The 15,981-nt window shown below is 40.1% G+C and overlaps 1 protein-coding gene across 7 annotated transcripts in view; it reads left to right on the top strand.

Annotated features, from left to right (window-relative positions):
- The window catches only part of ARHGAP26 (Rho GTPase activating protein 26), a 419,232-nt gene that overhangs the window by 255,409 nt on the left and 147,842 nt on the right, over positions 1–15,981 (top strand). For all 7 annotated transcript variants that reach the window (XM_079146081.1, XM_079146082.1, XM_079146085.1 and 4 more), the window contains exons 15-17: positions 5,460–5,547; positions 6,777–6,835; positions 8,384–8,489. In XM_079146081.1, the coding sequence (XP_079002207.1) occupies positions 5,460–5,547; positions 6,777–6,835; positions 8,384–8,489 (253 nt within the window). The remainder of the gene's footprint in view (positions 1–5,459; positions 5,548–6,776; positions 6,836–8,383; positions 8,490–15,981) is intronic.

Here is a 15,981-nt window from a genome sequence, read left to right as displayed (position 1 = left end):
TTGTTTACAATAAAAATGAATTAAAAAAAAAAACAACATAGCAGGAACCATAAAAGAAAAATAATGCTGAATTAAATTTTATTCAAATTTAAAACTTTTGCTCCTAAAAAGGTATTGTTAAACAAAAAGAAAAGAAAACATAGGCTACAGATCAGAAGAAAGTATTTGCAAAACATGAATATGATAAATTATTGGTATCCAAAAAAAGAACTGGTCGTGTTATTGAATTGCTAGAGTTTTTAGTTAAAAACTTTTTGTACCAGGGACTGAACCCAGGGGTGCTTAACCACTGGGCCACATCCCTAGCCCTTTTTAAATATTTTATTTACACATAGGTTTGCACTGAGTTACTTGGGGCCTTGCTAAATTGCTGAGGGACTTGCAGACCTCCTGCCTTAGCCTCCTGAGCCACTGGTATTACAGGCATGTGCCAGAAAAAAGATTTGAAAAAACAGTTCACTAAAAAAAGTTAACAACCAATAAAATGGAAAAATGTTCGTCAATGGCCAAAACAAACAAACAAACAAAAAAAAAAAAACAAGCATGAAAAGTTGACCAACATCATTAGTCTTTAAGGAAATACAAGTTTGAAAAAAAATGATAAACCACTGCACATCTACTAGAACAGCTAAAATTTAAAAAATGACTGACCATATCATGTGTTAACAGGGATGTCAAACAGCCCAAGCTCTCTATTACTGGTAAAAAGCAAAATGGTCCAAACACTTTGGAAAGACAATTTAGCAGTTTCTTCTTAAGTTAAACATACTTATCTTATGACCTTACTCCTAAGTATTTTTACCTAGCCCCACTCCTCGATACAGTATTTACCCAAAAGATGAAAATGTAGTCTACAAAAACCTGTGTGCAAATATTTCTAGTGACTTTACTCATAACAGCTACAGTTGGAAACAACCCAAATGTCCATCAACTAGCAAATGGATAAACAAATTATGGCATATCCATAACATTGAATACTACTCAGTCATAAAAGGATTAAACTACTGGTACATGTAACAACATGGAAGGATTTCAAAAGTATTATGCTATGTGAAAGTGGTTGCCAGGGGTTGGTGGTAGAGGGAGAGGATTAAGGATAATGGAGAACTGGGAGTTTTTTGAAGTGATGGAAATATCTTGATTAGGGTCGGAGTTACATGACTCTGCACATTTGTCAGAAATCGTGGAACTGTACACTTTCAAAAGGGTGAGTTGACCTCAATAAGCCACACTTTAAAAACACACCCACATGAGAAGATTCTCAGCCTTCCTCCTCAATAAAAAATGCAAATTTAAACAAGATAACTTCTTTAAAAAAAAATCCTTTTAGTTATGATACAACACCAGAGTATACCTTGACATAATCACAAACTTGTGATTAGATCACAATCTAACCCACTCCATTTAGTCCCCAGCACCAACCCACCCCCTCCACTTCACCAGCACTCTTCAATCCATTTACAGCTTACTTGTTTTTGTTTTTGTTTTTTTAAATTAGTGTCCTGTTTAAGTTTGAATGACTCCTATCCTCGTCCTTAATAGCAATGTGCAGTGACAGACTGATCTCAGCCAGTTGAGGGAAGGAGTCATTCAGAATTAAACTTTGAAGCGGAGCTGGTGCAGTTATGTTTCAAAAAAATGCACATATTTTTTACCCAAAAATTCTACTTCAGGAATTATTTCTATGAGTAAGAGGTACAAGGAAATGAAAGTTTATGTTATTATTTATTACAGAAAAAGCCTTTTAATTTCCATTAAAAGGAGACATTAAATTAATGATGGTACATCTACACAGTAAAGTACTGCAGAGTAGAGATATGTATGTGCCAATATTGAAGAGTTTCCTAAGAGATTGTCAAATGAAAACACCAATGTCCAGAATTCTCCGCATAGTACGCTGGTGTTTGAGCTTTGATTTATTTTTTGCAGTACTGAGAATGGAACCCAAGATCTTGTACTTGGTAGGCCATTTGGGTTGTTTTTTGTTTAGCTTTTTTTTTTTTTTTTTTTTTTTTTTTTTAGTTTAGGTACACACAATACCTTTATTTTATTTATTTATATGTGGTGCTGAGGATCTAACCCAGTGCCTCTCACATGTTAGGTGAGCACTCTACTGCTGAGCCACAACCCCAGCCTCCCATTTGTGTTTTTAAAAAGGCAGACGTATTCCAATATGCACTTGTCTTTGCATTGATTGTGAGGATATGTACATGAAAAACTGGTATTAGCAGTTGCCTGCACCATAGAAAAAGCTTACCTTTTAATATATCTGTTTTCATTGAATTTTTGTTTTTTTTACCAAGTGCAAAGGTTAATCTGAAAGAGAAAAAATATTGAATTTCCTTACATCATAATGTGTTATTAGGAACTTTCAGGAATACATAGTAACTTTCAGTGTCTGTGTCAGCAGCACAATACAGGAGTGGGTGGTTCTTGGGACTGGTCTAAGACCACCTCCCTTTATAAGCACTGCTTTCAGTCTGTCTCCTAGTTTTCAGAGTTCACGTGGTTGTAGGTGAAAGAGGAGTGAGACCTTCCACTTTCCCCACACGGCACCTTTTTGTACATTGGACTTCTCTAGTTTAGGTTTATTTTACTAAGCTCTACCACGGTCAGGTGACATGGTGGGGTTCTACATGGTCAAGGGACATGCTGAGTTCTACAGAAATATGCAGAGGGTATCTCAGCAACATACTCAGATGCCACCAGGAAGCTTCTGTCATGTGAGGGGAGCATCAGGAGGGAGGGGTGGAAATTGGCAGCACTTTCTGGAAATGGGGCGACTTGGGAGGCTGTGTGCAATTTAGTTGGGATATTAAATGAATTAATATGGATGTGCTCAAGTTATAAGCCTTGCCTCATTGGTGCTATAAAAAGCCCTTTAGCTGGACTGTAATTTGACTCTCCTCCCTGTAATGTTACACAATATTCCTATGGTTACAGAGCCCCTGTAAGTGGAAGCTAATCATTAGTTTTCTAAATGTGGTTCATGGAATAGTTCAAAACTCCTGGAGCTGCCAACTGTGGCTGGTTTAGTTTCATGTTCACTCATCTTGGGTAGAAGTTGAATTGTTCCTCAGAAAAATGTACAGTAACATTTGTCTTGCATCCAGAAACCATGCCGGTGGCAGCTCTCCATGGGTCTTGGGAATGGGAAGGGAAAAAGGTCATGCTAAACAAAGTTTTTGGACACATACACTTCTGCAGGAAGAAACCATTTGAGGAGTGAGAGACAACAAAGAAAGGAATTAAAGCTGTACAGTGTTTGGATATTAAGAAGATCATGTATTTGAACTTTTTGAGAAATTTAACCATCCTTTGGCTCTAGAAATAAAATCATGCTTTTTAGGTTCTTGTTGGTTTCATGTGACAGGAGAGACTTCATTAGTGCCCAGGGTCACCTATAAACACCAGACAGGTGCACTGCCTTTAGATGCCACATACATTTTATGAGCTGGAGCCCTTTTCTGTCTCATCTGCAAAGAAGTGTTAAAGGAACACACCAAGCAGTAGATCTCAGCTGGGTTTGTACCCTTACCTGGGAGTCAAGGCCATTCATGAGCATTTGGCTTCTTCCTTCTGAGTTGAGAGTGGGTTGTTTCCCAGGAAATAGAAAGTATGTTGTGCCCATTGGTAACTCATTCTCCTTTCCCAGATGAAAGGCAGTTGGCTCTGTCCGAGGAACCTCTTTCTTAGTTAGCGTCCTACAGTTCATCTTGGGGTCTGTTAAGAAAGAGGCAGTCCTGTGGCTGTCTCTTTTTACCCGGTGTATCATTTAAATATCTTTTGATCATAACAAGCAGGAAACCAGACCTAAAGTGGCTTGATCCTTTTCTTTACTCTTTCCAGGTGTGGGGAATGATATGCGGGCCAGAGCAGTCAAAGGCTTATCACCTCTGGTGTGCTGGTGGATGGTTCAAGGATGGTCCAAGATCTGCAGCCAGTCCAGTCGCAGTGTGCTTCAGGATTTTCCTAGGAGACAAGCTTAAGGGGGAAAAGAGAATTTATTGGCTGATGGGATTAAGAAGGCACAGCTTACCCTGTTTCCTCCAGATTCACCGTCTTGGTTCCTCTGTCCCTGGCTTTGTGCTTTGGACTCACTCTCAGGCTGTACATGGTGGCACCTGGCAGTTACATAAGCTTTCAGGTGCAAGCCCAGCAAACAGCAGCCTGTCTCCCGGAAAAGTCTTGAAGTTCATTGTGACTGAGCTGGCTTAGATCTTGGGCCATGCCTGAGCCAGTCACTAGGGAGGTGACATGCTTTTGATCAGTCTGTCCTGAGGTCTTATTCCCCAGCCCTGGAAAGAGTAAGAAAAGGGTGGTTCCCCAGCTGAGGATGAGGCATTGCACAGAAAGAAAGGGAATGTGGAGCTGTGGGCAGATCCTGGCCTTAAGCCAGTCTGAGGGAGCCAGAGTCCCCCTTCAATGCACTGCAAGACTCCTCTACCCTCCTCCAGTTTGTTTGTGACCTGACCCGCCTCACCAGCAACAGGGTGAGCCTCAGCTGACTTGTGAAGCAATTCACACTCCCCAGCCTTGGCCTCTTGATCTCACCTGCCTGTCTGCTGCCTAGGAAGGCACAAGAATTCTCTCTCTCCTTCCTTTATAGTAAATACACTTACTTAAATGCATCCATTTGTTTAAAACCTACACAAGAGGAGACTAGCAAATTATCAGGAGCCGATATAATTATGGAGGTGCTCATTGCACATCGGAGCTTACAGCAATTTAAAATGCATATAGAACAGTGGAATAAAATGCACAGTTTAGAAAATGTAAAAACCACAACTCTACCACTTTAACCCAACCACTATTTTAATGTTTGAGTATTTCCTTTCCACCTTCTTCCTTGTGATTTTCTCACAGACTTTTATATCTTGATTATTTTTACTTGACATTACATAATTCAGGCATTTTCCCTGTTGCTTCATGGTCCTCAGGATTGTGTAAATGGCACCATGATATTCCTTTATGGAGTCATACTGCAGTTTACTTCTCCATTCCTCTATGATCAGACATTGAGGTTGTCTCCTCCTCTTGCTTTTTACACTGTTACAAAGAAGAGAGAGCATGTGGAACGTTTCTAGGGTATGTGACTTTTCTCATGCCTTATCTTATTTCCTGAGGAGATATTGTGAGAAATGGGATTTACTGGTTCAGAGGGGATAAACATTTTTAAGGCTCTTGATGAGACATATTGCCAGATTGCTTTTCAAAACTGTAGCATTTATCTCTATGGCTTCTGGCAGTTTCTGAGAGGATCAGTTTCACTGCATTCTTCCAGCAAGAGATACTTGGATTTTTAAACATTTCCCTGATATAATAGGCAAAAAGTATGTGTTGTTTTTGTTTTAATTTGTATTTCTGTGGTTACTTATAAGGTTGAATGTTTGTATGTGTGCTTGTTTATTATCTATATTTTAAGTTCTGCTTTACACCTTGTCTTTTCTTCATTTTAGACCCCAAAACAGCTTCTGAGACAGAAACAGATATCTGTGCTGAGTGGGAGATCAAGACAATCACTAGTGCTCTGAAGACCTACCTAAGGTAGGGACTTTCCATTTGAGGGAAGAGTGCCAGCTAGTTATCATGCATTCAGGAAGAAAGCAGTTTTATTTTCAGCCTCCAGAGAGCTGTTGGGTGGGTGTTTGAGATGTGGAAACAGCTTCTGTGTGGGTGCATTTAGTTTGCCTGGTCAAACCCATTGTAAGTCATCTGTGGTTGATGGGTTGTCATTGTGCAATGGTTCCATGAGTGATTTGGGAAGCTTTGCTCTGAATGAGAAGTACTGAGATAATTAACCTTGGACAGAACCTAAAATACAGTCTTCCCTGAACAATCTGTTAAGAAAACAAGAAATCATATATCACATTATATTGAGAATGCGTGCTTCCATACCCTGTGTATATTGATAATTTGGCGCACCACCCAGAGTACATTTCTTACAGAGAGGAGAAAGGCATCATGAATCATATAAGCCTTTGTACAGGTTTTGTGAAGATTCACTTGGCTAGAAAGCAAAGGTGGAAGGTCATGGACAAGGAACCGATGGTGTAGGTTTTATTGGCTATTGGGGCACTGACATCAGGAATAAGAAGAAATGCAAGAGATGCCTAAGAGTTGAATTATAGAATTCCAAGAATAAAATCTGGGCCAAGGACAATGTATATCATCTGTTGAGTTTATCATTTGTATTATCAGAAGAAACTCGAGTTTGTAGTTAAGTAGATTCATACCCACTAGGTGAAACATGCTTGTGTTTTGCCTGATGTTAGGGGTGCTAGACCTTTGGCCTCTGGAGCAATATTCCACTCTGGAGCAAAATACCACAGAAACCTTTCATAGTTATACTAGATAAACTGAGTCTCACAACAAGCAGCTGGAAATCCAAGAGTTTAAGCACAGGTAATTGCCAGTGTGTTGTTAGTTGCTTATTTCTGAGACACAGCCTCAAGTGCTCTTGTTGATGGGTGAGTCACTTATTGAAAAGGAAATCTCTTGGTTTGTGCTAGACTTTTGCATTATCACTGTTCTAGTTGTGACTCTAAAGCATAGTTATAGCCATTCCTTTAGAAAAGAAAGGAACTGAGAATTTCATGTGAAATCTCAGAGTATTTCTGATCAGGAAACTAAATTGAGTTGCTGTTGTTTCCCTGTGATCTTTGTCTTTGAGAAATGTAATACTGTTTGTCAGTCTTGAGGCTGCTGTTGGGAGAGAATATGGTTATTTTATTATCAAGCTGATCATCTGTCTTTATTTTATTTTTTTATTCCAGAATGCTTCCAGGACCACTCATGATGTACCAGTTTCAAAGAAGTTTCATCAAAGCAGCAAGTAAGTCATCTTTTTGTCACAGTTTTAAGAGGAAGAGAATAGATTTTTTTCTATTTTAAAGAACAGTCAGTATCCCAGAATAAATATTATCTAACCCATCGTATTCTGCATGTAAAGTGGCCATATCCATGCTCATGAGACTGACAGGATAAAAATGAAGCCAACCCCGACACTGCCAAGGACCTGGCGGCAATGTTGAATTACAGTGGAGGAGCGAGGCTTCAGAGGTGGTTTCTTGGGGAGGAAGGAGGTTGTGGGAAGGGGGGAGAGAGGAGAAAAGCAAGTTTGCCATTCTAGTTTTGATTATTGGAGTTCTAACTTCTTGGGTTTTTTCCATCCTTTGAGTAGCATTTTACAGAATGAATCAGACATTGCACATTACCTAAATTAAGCATTGGAAGTGTTTCCCTGAATACAGCACCATTATATAACTTCACAGCCCTCTTTCCATCATGTCTTCCATGTACAGCTTCTGATCATTCTTCACTTATATCATCCAAGTCCCTAGTGTCATATTACTGGTATTAAAATACATGGGGATTAGGTGCAGGCTACCCTAAGTATACTGGAATCTGTCTACGTGGGACAGGCCTCCTGTAAGGGGCAGTCAGATTCTCTATCAGATTTAGATCTGGCATGAATCCTCCCAGTATTATTGTGTCCATACCCTGTGCCTCTCCTGCTTCCTTTCAGCCTCTGGGTTTTTTTTTTTAACCCTGGTAGCTACTATGGCCTAATTTAGTAGTACCTCATGTTCTGGTGGTCTTATCTACTCATAGTTGTCCCCTTCAAGCAGGGGGAGAAAGACATGGGAGAAAGCTGGAAGTGAAGACGGTGTTTATGTGATTTCTTTCTCAGAGAAATTCCAAACCCATAGCAACCTTTCTCTAATTAAACCTCACATCAGTCCTATAAATAGGTGTGATGAGTACTAGCAATCTATTTCCCTGAAAAATGGAGCCGCTTACCAAGTTCAACCAAGAGAACGTGACAAGCCATGATGTAGGTTATAGGGTGGCAGAAGGATTTAAATATTTTCTCTGTCACTGCTCTCCTTCTGCCAGGCTGCTGGTCATACGTAATGTGAGAAAATGGGCATTCGTTTGATTTCCGTGATGCTCTCTGGACGCATTATTTTGATATTTGAGACCCTTGCAATGTTGTTCGCGTAAGATTTGTTTATCGCTTTACGAGTGCATAAAGTTCCTTCCTTCCTTGAAATGAAGTCGGCCCTCCAGGGAGCCAGCTGCTCCTGCGTTTGTTCCTGCTCTGGGAGTGCAGTTGACTGGCTCCATTTTCATCACGTCACCATTTTGGCTTGGATCCTTTGCCATCATTATTTTGATGAAGCCTGCTACAGAAAGCACCATTGAAAGCACTTCTAGACCTCGTTGTGCTGGTCATGTAGTACACACACAAGATATGATCATAAATCCTTGGGAAATCCTTGGCCTGTTCTTGCCCAAACTTTGATTTTCCTTCGTTTTGTCTTGTAAAGTGAGTTAGCGGGGACACTGATAAAACATTGCCTCCCTCTTTCATTCACAGAACTGGAGAACCAGGAGACTCGGGTCTCTGAAATCCATAGCCTTGTTCATCGACTCCCAGAGAAAAATCGACAGATGTTACAGCTGCTCATGAACCACTTGGCAAAGTAGGTTTATGACTGATTGCTGGCCCTTTTCTCACCCCAGAAAGTTCTTATCTTAGCAGTAAAGCTGGTCTCAGTTCTGCTTATATTTCCCTGTCCCCCTATTGCATCAGGTATACTGGAGGCTTAGGAAAGAAATGTGTGAAATGTTAACTGTAGTAGATAACAGCAGCAAATGGCAAATGGCCTTTGCAAAGGAGCCTGGGGAAGTACCCATGCTAGCAGGTCCCCAAGCAGAGTTTGCAGGGGGAGTTTACTCTCATGATGATCAAGGGCAAACCAGATTGTGTCATCTATGATACCAGGTCACCACACAGAGTTTTTAGGGCTTATATGTTCTTTTGATGATCAAGGACAAACAGAGATTCGTTGTAGATTTATAGAACTTGGATTTGGAGTCAGGAGGCCTGGATTCTAGAACTGACTCTGTTCTTATCAAGTCACTTAACCACCCCTGGGCAAACCTGAACTCCTATCCCTTAGTTTCTTCATTTGTTGAGTGTAGCTCAAAGACTCTGCTTATCAATAAGATCATTGATTTTTAAAGTTACGTGTATTAAAGCCTTTGAAGAAGGATAGAGAATAAAGGAATTATTCCTGGCAAATGCTCACTTGCCTTCTGAGATAATCAAAGCATTCAGCAAGGGCCTGATTTTCCTGCTCAGAGTATTTACACTGGTGAAATGGTTTTGAATTTTGTGTGCTTACTGTTGCTTAGCCCTTTTCAGAGTAACCTTGCTGACTTCCCTTGCTGTGTCAAGTCACTATATGTGTATTATGTTCTAAACTTTCATCGACTTCAATGCAGTGTTCTTGATTGCAGACTGGAGCAAAAGAAAAGATTAAATGTATGTCGGTTAACCTGAATCATTAAGCTCTAAATTCTACTGAATTGATGTGTTATGAATTTGACCCTTAACAGCACTTTGTTCATTAATCTATCCTTTGAGATAAGGATAAGTCATCTGAAGGAGATTGTGATGATTAGTTTTCTTATATCTGTCAAGCACTTTATATTACCTTTTGGAGAGAAAGCATGTATAGTAGCATAAAGATTTGCACAGGTGTTATGCAATAATGTGAGTGTTCCGTGTGTTGGTGAGAAGCAACTGGGCAGAGTGAAGAATTGTTCTAGATAAATTTTTTTTTCTTGTCATGCCATATCACAATTGCATGCTCAAAAATAGGAAGCATAACAAAGAACATGTGAATTTTCAGGGAGAATCTCCCCCAAATATCAAAGAATCCTGATGAAATGTGTTTAAAATAATGAGAATCTGGGCTTTAAAAAGCAGCTCCAGATCCTCTGAAATGACTGTATGATACCTGTTCCACACAACTCAGACAGTTATTTGTTAAACTATAAGGCTACTTCAATCTTAGTTGCAAAACTTTGCACACTTGAAAGGCATGCAGAGGAGATTCCAGGTACACACTCCAGCCAACCATACGTGGGGATGCTTATGACCACTTTATGGCCACTGAGTCATAAGGTGGCCTTGAGGCCTGCTGGGAGGAGTTGGAGGAGACTGATTAGCCGCCAGCAGATCACAGTGGGTCTTTTCAAGCTGTGCAATTAGAATGAGAGCCTAATTGGACTGAAAGAAACCAAGAGTGAATAGTGATCCAGCAGGGCCAGTATTGAATTTTTCCCATTTGTAAATTGCTCTGAGGATTGTTAGGGCTCTTTAAAGAAGGAGGGGGAGAAAAAAAGATTAACAGAACAAAAGAGAACTCATGAGGTAGATCTCGCAGAGTTGAGCCTGTTCATCTCCTGATGGGTTGTTCATTTCTTCCTTTTTATTCATCCCATCTTCTCCTAATCACATTAAATTCAGTCTGTCCTTGTTCCTAACCTAAAGCATAAAACAGTTGGTATATGCAAGTTATCACTGTGTACCTGACATTTTGCCTTCTAACCAATTTAAACAATTTGGTCAGTGGAGTTTCTCACTCCACAGCATTTCGGGAGCATTGTGCCTTACCGTTGATACTTGAGAATTTTTTTTTTTTTTTTGGTTGTATCACATTTCTCTGTTCATTGAGTCATTAAGAAATCTACTTGTAGATGAGCTCTGCTGCTATAAGGTGAGTTGGTCCATGCCGGGGTTGAAAAACACAGACTCCACTTTTCCCCTGCTGTGTTCTTGGTTTGCAGAGCCTCTGATTTGAAATGCCCTTGGGGAGAGTGATAGGCTTAAGTGAGCACTGCTAATTTCAGTAGTTTTATCTAGTTCTCAGAAAATTCTTTGGCACCCACAAGAGTTCTAAGATTCCACTTAAACTATATTCTCATTTACAGTACTGTCCTTATTTTAAAATCCAGCAGTAAGGGAAAGTTAACTTGGGATAAGAGCTTTTGTCTAATTCCAGTTTTCTCAGGTTCACATTTACCCTAGGATCCGCTTGAGCTATTGTTCCTCTGGATCACTTTCTTAATAGTCAGCTTCCTTCCTAAGTTTTAGTTTCAGGGCCAATGCTACTGGAAAACCCAGTGTTTACTTCTCTCATTACCTACTGTTTGCCTCATGCATCTCAGGCCTCTGGTTCAAAGGCAAGGCATTCTGTATTGTGTATTTTTTAAAGTACTTTTTGGAAACATTCTCCAAAATTCATTTCCTTTAGCTCTGAGAGAAAGTTAAGACATTTTATGTTTAATCCTGAGGAAAAATGCATTCATAGGGGAAAAAGTCTTGGAGGGAAAGGATAAAAACTCCAGATCTCTAAAGCAAATGATTACCAAGGAGCATCTAAATCAGATGTTGAGTTTGTTTCAGACCTCAGAGAGAACATAAAAATCATACGCAGTCATGCACATATCTTTGTCATTCCAGCTTAAAACTACTTTGATAATTAGTTTTTTTTTCTATTTGGATCTTGGAATCTGGCATATAATCTGAAAATCATGTATCTCAGAGCATGGTTAGAATCACCTGGGGTGCTTGTTTATGTTGGCATTTCTGGGCCTCATTCTGGGTCTACTAAATCAGATTCTGCCTACAAATATCTATTTCTAATTTATTTTCCAGGCAATTATTATACAGTCCTTTTGAGAACCACTGGCCTACAGAATGGGCCATATGTAAGGTATTTTAGGTAAGAGAAATAGTACTAAATAGAATATGGATTGAGATTTAGGAGGGTATTAGTCATAGGTAAAAGAAACTTAAACCTTCAAGTTCAAAAAGGTTTTATTGTCATGATCAAATTAGTAAAGAGAAAAATCTTGTTTGATTTTTTTTCAGTATGTTGCAATTTGTCTGCATTAAATTGGGCTTTTGATTTGAAAATCATGCATAAAGCATTTTTAATTATGGAAAAACCATCCCAAGCTAGTTTTGGATCCTTGTGCAAATTGTTCTATCTCATTGAACCCCAGTTTTTCTTGAGTTTTCTATCTATTGGTAGGGAACTCTATCTGTTGTAAGATTCTGTTTTTATCAAGTGGGCATAGAGGTGGGTAACAGGGATGACAGAAAAAAATTCCCAGTCTTACAATTGTAGAAGTAAATAAGATTAGATGAGTAATAAAGACTAATTTCATGGTAGTTTCCTGATGTTTACATATTACGATGACTCCAAGTGTGTTGTGTATCCCCACACATACCATTCATAGTGGCTCATCCTAACTTTATTGTAGTGTTTACACTATGCGGGAGGATTTCGAAGTACTCCCATACATCAGGAGTCGCTATTAAAAATACCTTTTCACAGCTGGTTTTCCCAAAACACTTACTGAGAAATAAATCTTAGTCTCTTTCCTTTTTTGGAGCAATAATTCCTTTGTTGCCAAGGTGTTGCGAGAGAGGCAGAGCCTTGCCTTACTTCTCCAAGGAGGCATTGTATCATATGGGATGCTTTGGGCTGTAAGAAACAGAAAATCCAATTTGAAATGGCTTGAACAATAAGGGAATCTACTGTGTCACTACACAAAGTCACTTCTGAGAGTGGTTCTTTCTTGGTCCATGAAGTATTCAGTATTTCTTCTTCCTACTCAGCCAGGCTGATTGTGATGGCCTGCTTCTCTCAGGATTCCTAAGTTGTTACATTGTGTCCTCTCACACCAAGGCTTGTAAAAAGCAGGGGAGGCATTATTTCTTCTTTGAGTCTCTTGAAAAGCTGTGAGGATACTTTTCCCAGATGTTCTCCAGTAGACTTCCCAGTGCATCTCATTGGTCCAAAGCAATCACCTCCAAGGAGAAAGGAACTGCTGTGATAATTTTAGGCAAGTACTCTACCAATGAGCTACATCCCCAACCCTCCATGATAATTTTACATCAAACAAGTTTTACCTGAGCCACTCACAGGAAGCAAGGACACCAGAATAAAAGAAGAACTTTAACTAGGCAGCCCACAGTATGTGCTGCAAGTAGTCTTGATAAAATAGCGCCCAAGAAAGATCATTAAGTTTATTGAGTGATCCTTGCATAGTGTGCTAACTCAGTCAAGACTCATGGGACCAAAAGGCCAAGTTGGGAGAAGAGCAGAGTACATTTGCAGTGTGGGCACACACACTAAATTATGAGTTTTATGGTCGAAGGTAACAGAGAGTATATGAAGAAGGCAAAACTGACTTTAGTCCTATTGTGTATTTCCTTTTTCTTGTTGGTCTTTTTAGTACCCAGTTGTCTAATGTTTATTTTGATCATCTGTTACATGCTATGACTTTCCAAAAAGGACAAAATTTTATTGATCATGAGAATCATGAAAAAAAAAAATTATTGTGGGACACTCAGCATACAAGTGAGAACTTATCACAATATATAGACTCCATAGGCAGAAGTTATCAAGGATTAAACATCTGGAGGCTTGGCTTGTTTCTCATTCCTGTGACCAAAGTCTGAGTTCTTCAGGTATCCCTGCTAATTAAGAAAATATATTTATGTTTCCTTAACGATCTAGAAACAGTGGATTGAATTCATGTGCAAATGTCAATGGTTGTAAAGAAAGTCACTAGAAAGTCTTGACCCAAAGGAGGATGGGCAGGCCCTGGTAGTTGAGAAGTATTCCTTGAACTTCAGGGTCAAAACAAAAGGAGGTGGGTAATTGGGTACAGTGGTGCATGACTGTACTCCTAGTGACTCTGGAGGCTGAGTTAAGAGGATTGCAAGTTCCAGGCCAGCCTGAGCAACTAGGTGAGACCTTGTTTTTTTTTTTTTTTTTAAAAAGAGGTGAACATTGACTCTTGGCATTAACACTTATCTTATAGATACTCCAGTATTCCTTCTTCCATTCCAAGTCTGAAAGATAAAAGCTAACATAGTGAAGAGCTGTTGAACACTTGAAAACAACTATTTATTTCTTAGCCCTCAAACAAAGCAGAATAACTGAAGAACTTTACAAAGCACATTTAAAGCAAAAGTACTCAAAGTACTTTTGAGGTGATGACTTTCTAAGGTGGAAAGCTCCTGTGAACTTCTCTGGCTGCCATGCCTCAGCCAAACATGCTGGCTCACAATCCTTTGATCTCTAGTAATCACTGGACACCCTTCTGTTGCTAGTGCAGAATTGCATGGCTGGACCACTGGTGATGTGGCCTGGTACCCCAGTAGAGCCACACTAACCATATACTCTGGTCCCATTTGTCTTTTCCCTCATCAACTCTACCCTGAAGGGATAGTTCTAGTGATTTGAACTCTTATCTCTCTCTTGAATCCATTCACTTCTTTCTGTCTCCATCATGAACTCCCTAGTCTAAGCTGCCATGTTTTTCCCAGACTTCTTGCAAAGCCCCTTCCTTGGTTGCACTGGCTCCCCTCCAGCCCACAGAGTGCCAGCCCTGCTGCCAGGGAACTTTGAAAATGGGCAGGTCTCAACATGTGATTCCTCTGCTTAATAAAACTTCAAAGGCATTTCCCCCATTGGTCTTAAGATAAAGCCCTGATTATAGCCCTAGGGCCTTGTTTGAACCTAGCACTTTCAGAATCTGCAACCTTATCCTGTGGTTGTCATGATCACCAGTGTGTCCCTACTGTGTGGTACACAGTAGACACTCAGGAATATTTGTTGAATTGAAACATGAATAGTCCCTTGACCATTTCTCCAACGTTCTCTTCCCCTGCTCCAACTTCTTCTTTTGTGCAGTTCATTTTCTTCTTTCTGGAACAGCCCCTCCCCAGCTTCTGCCTGCCAAAGGCTACCTCATTCTGGCTTCAGCTCACATGGCTCTGCCTATGACATTCCTTCCTGGTTCAAGTGCCCTCTTGCTTTCCTGAGCTCCCATGGCCTCTCTTGTTGCTCTTTTTGAAGGTACCACTGTCTACCTGTGGGACAGTTTGCCAAGTGCATCTCTTATTTGAGCTAAATTAGAAGCTCCCAGGGGCTGGACAGTCTTTCATCTTTCTTTACCTAAAAGTTGCAAACAAGAGCTCTAGCTGGAGCAGCCCACATGTGTTCTCTTTGGTGATGTTGCCCCACACATTGCTGTTTTAAAAAATTTGAACAAATAGCAAATACTTTAAAAGGGGTTACTTTTTACTTGAAATATTCCAATCTCTCTGCTGACAGTTGACTGGAGCTGAGTAGAAACCAGAGCCGCTCTTCTGTGGTGTGCCTTCTCCAGTGTGCATTAGCTCCACACTGTCAGGATTGTCTCTTGCACCTGGCCCACTGCTTGCATCCGGCCATTTCTAGCATCCCTTCTGCTTGGCTGTGTGTAGGCATTGAAAGGGTTTTCAATCCCTAGCCAGCCTGTCTGCTTAACCCAAAAGAAGAGCCCAGTATTTGTTGATCACATAAATGAGCCAGCAGAATTGGGCTGGGAGACTTACTTCCCTCACTTGCTTCTTTTTTTCCCCTGAAAGACTTATTATTTTTGATAGATTGGAGGTCCCTGGAAGAAGCGGGAAACACTGCTTCCAGGCCTATTTATGCTTACAGGGCAGGGAAAAGAGTGTGTGTGTTTTTTTAAAGACTAAGAATGGATTCTCAAAGGACCTTCTCCAGCTATTTTTGGCAGAGCCAAAGGAAAATCTATTTAAAGGGACACTGCAAAGAGGACAACCACATATTTTAAAGCAAACAGACAACTTAGCGCTTTAAATTAATGGAAATGTAGAAGAAGAAATCAGAGCTCAATCCTTATTTAGCCTAGCTGCCAGACTTTCACTTACTTTCAGTGTAAGAATTTCTCTGGTCTGTGGCTTTCCATCCTCAGGGTTAGGAGAAAGAAAGATACAAGTTCAGTTTAAAGTTTTTGCTTTAAAAAAAAAAAAAAAAATCAACGGGATTCTGAATTCAAGGAACTACATTTTTCCCACCCTGTGGAACGCCCATTCTCCAAGGGGAAATGCCTGGCTTCAAGCTGTTAATCCTCCACGGTCTTAGGGCTCCTTTGATTTGGGCCTCTAGTTTGTTTTGAGTTGTTCCTCTTCTGTTTGGATTGATTTTTCAATGGCTTTGCTGTTTTCTAATTCGCTTCTTCCTTTTTTGAGCTCAGGAGTCACCCATGGACTTCCCTCTCAAATTCCCTTCTTAATTGCCACTCCCCCCCCCC

This window comes from Sciurus vulgaris (genome assembly GCF_902686455.1).
Source record: "Sciurus vulgaris genome assembly, chromosome: 6".
Lineage (NCBI taxonomy): Eukaryota > Metazoa > Chordata > Mammalia > Rodentia > Sciuridae > Sciurus > Sciurus vulgaris.
Note: the sequence above shows the minus strand (reverse complement) of the source record. Positions and strands in the feature narration are given on the sequence as shown.